The sequence below is a fragment of the Macrosteles quadrilineatus genome, unplaced genomic scaffold, assembly GCF_028750875.1.
Source record: "Macrosteles quadrilineatus isolate MER2022 unplaced genomic scaffold, UCM_ALF_1.0 Scaffold_8__2_contigs__length_117827958, whole genome shotgun sequence".
NCBI lineage: Eukaryota > Metazoa > Arthropoda > Insecta > Hemiptera > Cicadellidae > Macrosteles > Macrosteles quadrilineatus.
The window spans coordinates 92307811-92315557 of NW_026542601.1; the positions used below are offsets into that span (position 1 = coordinate 92307811).

The following is a 7747-nucleotide window of genomic DNA, read 5'->3' on the forward strand; positions in this document are numbered from 1 at the left end:
ACGTTTACGGTTTACAACAAGGTTTGACAGTGACTTTCAAACGAGCGAGTGGGCTTTTCGTCCTAATGCAGAATCTGATTTATATTTTGATGGGCGTTTCATGCGCTAAATACAATTGCTTATCATCAGTACCTTTGACGTATCGACCTATTGTAGGATCTGAATCCTCTTTTGGTGTTTGTTTCATGTAGATTACGTTTGAGTGCGCTTATACAAACACGTTCTTCTCTCATTTTAGAGAACTTTGTCAATTTTACTATTCAAGCTTATCTGTTTCATGTTCACTAACTTTTTAGTCTAACCACATTATTATTGCGTCCTAACCTCTTTATCAAGCAAGGACGAGTAAACTGTACTACAAAATAATAGTTATTCACACCCTTAGTTCAATATTGCAATTTTTGCAAGACCGTGGTGTGGTTTAAAGAAAGATGTAAAGGTTTTATGAAATTTACAGTTATGTATTGTATTGAGAAGCCAATCAACGGGTGTGTTCCGATTTAATGGAGTGGTATAAATGATGAAACGTCTGTGAAGTGCCCAGCCCACTGACAGGCAGGCTGGCCCGGTGCCCAAAATGGGCAAGGGATCGGCCGTGAAATTCATCAAGTGGTACAACTTATTGATTGTTCACAAAATTGCAAGTTAAACTTCCTTTCATATTAACAATTCGCCCAAACATTTTGTGCACTACAAACTAAAATAGTAAGTATTCATACTATGTTTCACACAAAAATCGTACATCAGAACTTTATGATATGTCCACAGACAGAATAGTGCGTTCTTTAAAGCAGATATCGATAGGGTTAACTTGATGTAGTATTACCACTCGGTTATAGAGCATATCGTAGTTTCAATAATCAACGACATTTCTAAATATATTTACTAAACCTCCTTGGTTTTACAAATACAAATGTAATTTTATTATATTGAATCAGATCTTTGACTAAAAATGTTTGCTTCAAAAAGTTCCGACTATAAGCTTTGAAGGCCTGAGTCGAAGCCCTGAGTAATAAGATCCAAACCGCATATGCTCTTCAATGCTTTTTCGTTATATCAAAGTTATTCTTATTGATAGAGAAGATTTTGCATAATGAAGAAAAACATACTGACATTTTATTTAGTATTTCCTCTACTACTCTACGGTGAAAAAAAGTTAGTTGTATAAAAATACAATAGACAAATTGAAGCACCACGACTAAGACGAAAACAAAAATTGAGTTAACTTGAAATATCCACAAGAATTAGTTGCAAAACACTGTTTACAAAATATTTACATGGATTTATTACGGTATATCCTCAATAGTTAATTGCCATGTTAAACAAATCAATATTTATTTTCAAAAGTGCCACCTCGAAACTTTGAAGTTACATACTCGGCCTTTTAAGTTACTACGGGTTGGTTTTACTATGCCATTTTAGTAGAGGGTGGGGGGCTCACAGGCTCACTCAAGGTCATGCATAATTGATTAATTGCTTTTTAATTGGCGTGACGTAGGGGGGTGACGTCATAAGGTAGGTCAGGGAGCGTGACGTCATGCGTTATGTCATGAGTGACGTCAGGATGTGTGTGTAGCTTACAATTAGGTCAAGGACAAACTGTTAAAAGTGGGAAAAATGGGGAGAAAAAATGTTCTCCCCATTTTTCCCTGGAAGGACAGGAAAGGAAAGGAATGAAGTAATTGAACTAATAAAGACTTAGCATTTTCATAAAACGTGTTGAGTTGTACTTAAGAATTGTTCGTATTTGCAAAATCACCCAAGAACTCATCGCTCATCATATGTTCTATTATAGAAATTGTCTGACGATCGTTAAATGGAATTGTTGAAGAAACTTCAGAACACTGAATTGTTGACTGTTGAATAGATGGGCGACTTTCCGTTGTTGTGGACTGGCTTACGTAGTTTATTTCAGTTGTCGATGAAACAGTAGCATCTTGAATTGTATTACTGTTGCTCATAGTTGTTTGGGAAAAAATCACTTCTCAGTCGAACTCTTAAGTAACGATGATGCTTCTTAGTGAAGAGGTGGACGACTAATAAACTGAAATACTAACTTGTGACGAATATATATCTTTTAACAGACGAAATAAAATAAAAATTCCAGTACTGAACCTCTAAACCAAAACTCCTGTAGTATATATTGTACAATCCTTATATTAGAAAGATTGTTAACATTACAACTTGTACTTTGTTCTGAGCTGAGAACTCAAACTGTTCAACATTCTACAAAGCTTTATTGCAATATCGACCTCGGCTTATGTCTGGAGGTTAAAAGTATTTCTGCACAGTTCAGACAGGAAGAGCACTAAACAAAGGAAGGCATCAGACTCTCTCAAGGTCGAGCGCATTAATGTACTGCAGTGCAGGATTCCTGACCGGTCCCAGGCACCGCTCAAGGTCTAGTGCAACTTTAATTTTAGCACAACGCTTACTGAGTGTCTACTGCAAATGTTTTAAAATAAGAGTACTACGACTGCATTCTTTTTTATTTTTACCCCCCACTCCTCAAAACCTATATATAGAGGTTTCTAGATGGAGCTCTTTTAGACTGTGCTCGGCTCCCTTGACGAACACAATCTAAAGGGGTATATGGTTTAAGCGCTAACCTTATACCCCGATAAAGAAATCTTTCAAAATATTGGATCCATATTCTGAAAGATTTCTTTTCTTTAGCTTAGGATGTAGAGGCATGTTAAGTTTATAGAAGCATCTTGGGTGTATGGGCATGTTAGGTTTATACTTGTACAGTATTCTATTTACTAACTGTTGTTATTTCAGAAAGATCTTCAGCAATTCCTTCTTATTATTTTTGTGACACGGTCAAATCCAAACATCAAATAACGAATTAAATTCTCTCAACTTAAAACTTACAATTTTTCGGTTATACAGATTGTTTAAACGTATCAAACCTTTCTCCTCAGAGTCTAAGTAACTTATTTATCCTTTTTACAATGTATTACGTACGTTTCAAACCATCATATATTGTGTAAGCTCAGAATGGCTACGCAATCCAAAGATTTCCTAAAAATAATCGTATTTTGCTCTGAGTACGACTTCTCAATTTTAAAACAACAAAGACAAACCCTCACCTTAAATAAAGAAAGAAAATATCTCGAGTTAAAGATTACGATTTCATTGTTAGACAGTTTGTATTTACTCATCGAAATTTTCTACTCAAAGTCTAAGTAACTAAACCGTATTTTTGCAATATGAGACTTGAAACAATATTTGAATTATGTACCTATCCCATATTGTGTAAGACCTCCAAATCTACACATCCTTGCGTAAGCTCGGAACGGCTATGCAATCCAAAAATTCCCTAAAATAATCCTCATTTTCCTTGAGTAAGTTCAGAACGACTGCTCAATTTTAAAACAACAAAGACAAACCCTCACCTTAAGTAAAGAAAGAAAATATCTCGAGTTAAAAGATTACGATTTCTTTGTTAGACAGTTTGTATTAATTCATCGAAATTTTTGTACTCAAAGTCTAAGTAACTAAACTGCATTTTTGCAATATGAGACTTGAAACAATATTTGAATTATGTACCTATCCCATATTGTGTAAGACCTCCAAATCTACACATCCTTGCGTAAGCTCGGAACGGCTATGCAATCCAAAAATTCCCTAAAATAATCCTCATTTTCCTTGAGTAAGTTCAGAACGACTGCTCAATTTTAAAACAACAAAGACAAACCCTCACCTTAAGTAAAGAAAGAAAATATCTCGAGTTAAAAGATTACGATTTCTTTGTTAGACAGTTTGTATTAATTCATCGAAATGTTTGTACTCAAAGTCTAAGTAACTAAACTGTATTTTTGCAATATGAGACTTGAAACAATATTTGAATTATGTACCTATCCCATATTGTGTAAGACCTCCAAATCTACACATCCTTGCGTAAGCTCGGAACGGCTATGCAATCCAAAAATTCCCTAAAATAATCCTCATTTACCTTGAGTAAGTTCAGAACGACTGCTCAATTTTAAAACAACAAAGACAAACCCTCACCTTAAGTAAAGAAAGAAAATATCTCGAGTTAAAGATTACGATTTCTTTGTTAGACAGTTTGTATTAATTCATCGAAATTTTTGTACTCAAAGTTTAAGTAACTAAACTGTATTTTTGCAATATGAGACTTGAAACAATATTTGAATTATGTACCTATCCAACCATCCCATATTGTGTAAGACCTCCAAATCTACACATCCTTGCGTAAGCTCGGAACGGCTATGCAATCCAAAAATTCCCTAAAGTAATCCTCATTTTCCTTGAGTAAGTTCAGAACGACTGCTCAATTTCGAAAATAACAAAGACAAAACCCTCACCTTAAGTAAAGAAAGAAAATATCTCGAGTTAAAGATTATGATTCCTTTGTTAGACAGTTTTGTATTAATTCATCGAAATTTTCTTCTCAAAAGTCTAAGTAACTAAACTGTATTTCTGCAATATGAGACTTGAAACAATATTTGTATTATATACCTATCCAACCGTCCCATATTGTGTAAGATCTCCAAATCTACACATCCTTGCGTAAGCTCGGAACGGCTATGCAATCCAAAAACTTCCTAAAAAGTAACCCTAATTTCCCAGCGTAAGTTCAGAAGACTGCGCTATTCCAAAAATACTTACCAATATCATAATCATCTACTAACAAAACATTTCACCAAGACTTTCATTATAACACACACACAATTACAAACAAACAACCGTTGCGCAAGCGTAATTTAAATATATCTTATCAACACTCAATTAAAGTATAGTAATACGTAGCTAGCTACACATTTGTTTAAAATACATAATGTATACACAACCCATCTACTAACATATAACACACGGTCTAATGCTTGTGGTTGATAGCATTACCGTGTGTATATTTTTTTAGAAATGCGTGACCTTGACCTATATATACTGGTAACTAAATTGAATGTTGTTATTGAAAGTCGTTAACAAATATATGTGTATTACTCAGTTCTAATAACAAAACAAAAGGTATACTTCCTTATCCCCACTTGCCTCCCTGAGTACAGCCTTGACCAATGCTATAAAACAGTTGCACTTGCTTGGGAGAGTTACTTGCGCTCCATCATCACCAAGTGCACATCAGTATTTACACTTTAGCATTCAGTATTAGCACTCATCCTTTTTACTTATCTACTTCAATACTTTTCTACCTTATATTTCTCTAACTTCCATACTCTTCAAACATGTTTCCGTGGATGAGAAAACCCTCCCAACCTTCAAAGATGGGTTTGAAGAAACTTCATACTTCTCACGAGGAAGTTGAGGAAGCTGTCAATTCCATCATTAACATGACAGCAGAACCAGCTTCCATAGTGGTGACTACGCAGACATTCGAGACCAACTCTACCCTACCAACTCAGACGACAGAACAGACCACCAAGACGACGGAACAGACGACCAAGGCGACGGAACAGACCACCAAGGCGACGGAACAGACGACCAAGGCGGCGGAACAGATGACCAAGGCGACAGAACAGACGATCAAGGCGACAGGACAGACGATCAAGGCGACAGAACAGACGACGAAGACGACAGAACAGACGACCCTGCCTTCTTCACTTCGGAACCCATCCACTTCAAATAACTGTAAGTCTTATCCGACTGCCATGACTTACTTAGATACGATACTCACTGACATGATCACTACCCCATCACTAATAAGTCCTCTCCAAAATTCTCCTACTGAAAGTCCTATCAAAAATTCCTACGACCCACCCTCACTAAATTCGTCAAGATCCTCCAGTCCAATCCTGATTGACCACGAAAAACCTTACATAAACAGACGAGAGCTACGTAAACTGAAACGTAACAGAACACAGTGTACATATACTTTCTTACGTGGACCAAAGAAAAATACGAGGTGTACCAAAATGACTAAGATTAACTCTACACTGTGTTGCTTGCATGCCCACAGTACTAACAAAAACCCCACAACCATGTCAACAAAGTCACTTACTAGTACTTTAGCGACGGGTAACACTACAAACACTACGAACGCAACTAACACTACGAACGCAAAACCGTTAACTAAGTCATTGACCGTATCTAGACCAATCACTCCACTTCCTCCTACTACTTCAGCGACAACAACTAAACCAATCACTACACTTCCTCACACTTCACTTTCTAATCCCAGTACATCACTAACTCCTACAGAGACAACAAATACCAAAATCAGACTTCTTAAAATTGACAAACTACACTTGGACGAGAAGTACTTCTACATTAAGGCATCACCATCACACCACAGAGTTATTGTTCGCAACAGAGGACAAATCTTTAAAATAAAAATCCCTTACTACATGGAACTACCACGGACGACAGGGTATTACATACGACATAGTACGAAAAACAAACGGCAGCGGATAACGACCTTTGTCCCTACACAGAACTAATAAAGATTAAAGATGTACATATAAATTAACTTTAGTAAATAAAATCACATAGCAAAAGCAAATACTTGTGTCTAAATTAATCCCTGTAGTCTTTAAACTTTAGAAAATTACGAAAGTAAAGTATGTGGAAAGGGGTGGGGGAATAGTGTATATATACACACACACAGTGGCTTTAAGTATTCATTCGAGATCGAATTATGTCTGTAGCAACACTGGTGTTATCAAAAACTTTAAGAAGCTTTGAAGAGGTTTACGAGTTAAGACAGACACTTAGCAAATATCTTAAACTCAAAGTCGATTGTGATGTTTGCTATTGGAAGACTGAAGAAAATACTCGTACGCAACATATTTCAGAAATTAAACTGAGAAGAATGTTACGAGCAATTGTGAGACTTGTGGAAGACAGTTACGAAGCTAAAGTAACTTTATATATTAAACCAACATAAAAAAAAAAGCTTAACAAGATCACGTCATTGAATACAGGAAGGGACGAAGTTTATCAACAATAAGAGTCATTGTAGATAAACTTCGTCCCTTCTTGGGAATTATGTGTGACGTCCTTGACCCAATTTCACTAGTTTAGCATTTGAGTTACTGAACAAACTTAAAATAATTAACTCTAATATTGTGGTATAATTACCTCGTCCAGTAATCCAAATGTGTTGATGTTAGGTTAAAACCTACATGTTTCAACGTTAATACGGCATCGTCTTGGTACAAACACATTGTCACACGCACACAATAAATAACACGAAACGAATATTTAGATAGGCCTATCACACGACGTGGACGGCACCCGCGCAGGTAGTTATATTGAATTAAATTTACATTAAAATATTTATAAACAACTGATAGGTTACTTTTATCGCCACGTAGCTTTGCAAGTCTGAAACTGTATTTTATTTATGTGGATTTGAGTTTTGGTTCAGAGTTTTACCGCCAAAAACAACTTGCAGCACTTGCAACCTAACTAGAGATTATGGTTCAGAGTTTTACCGCAAAGGACGCATAGCAGCACCAACAAGGAACGTGGAGCACTCTCCGTTCGAGGCGATGGGATTGGTCAACGGAATTTGACATGAAGGCGTGGTGTTATTAATCACTTCTAGAACAAGCCAATAGCTTCCTACTTGGAAGATTCCATTGTAGAATACATGGCTATATTTAACAGCTGTCTATGTTTAATTTACGCTATTCAGTCTGTGTTGAACTATAATTTCGTATAAATTTATAGCTACCTATATAACAAGACTCAAAGAGTATCAGGAATAAATTTGAAAACGTATTAATTTAGTTCCGATAAGTGGGGGTATAATTTATCCCTT

The 7747-nt window shown here is 36.0% G+C and overlaps 1 protein-coding gene across 1 annotated transcript; it reads left to right on the forward strand.

Annotated features, from left to right (window-relative positions):
• The first annotated feature begins 5094 nt into the window (after positions 1-5094).
• Positions 5095-6422, forward strand: LOC129000567 (mucin-2-like). Its single transcript, XM_054427528.1, has one exon. The coding sequence runs from the start codon at positions 5211-5213 to the stop codon at positions 6420-6422; it is 1212 nt and encodes a 403-aa protein (XP_054283503.1). The 5' UTR covers positions 5095-5210.
• The last annotated feature ends 1325 nt before the right edge of the window (positions 6423-7747 follow it).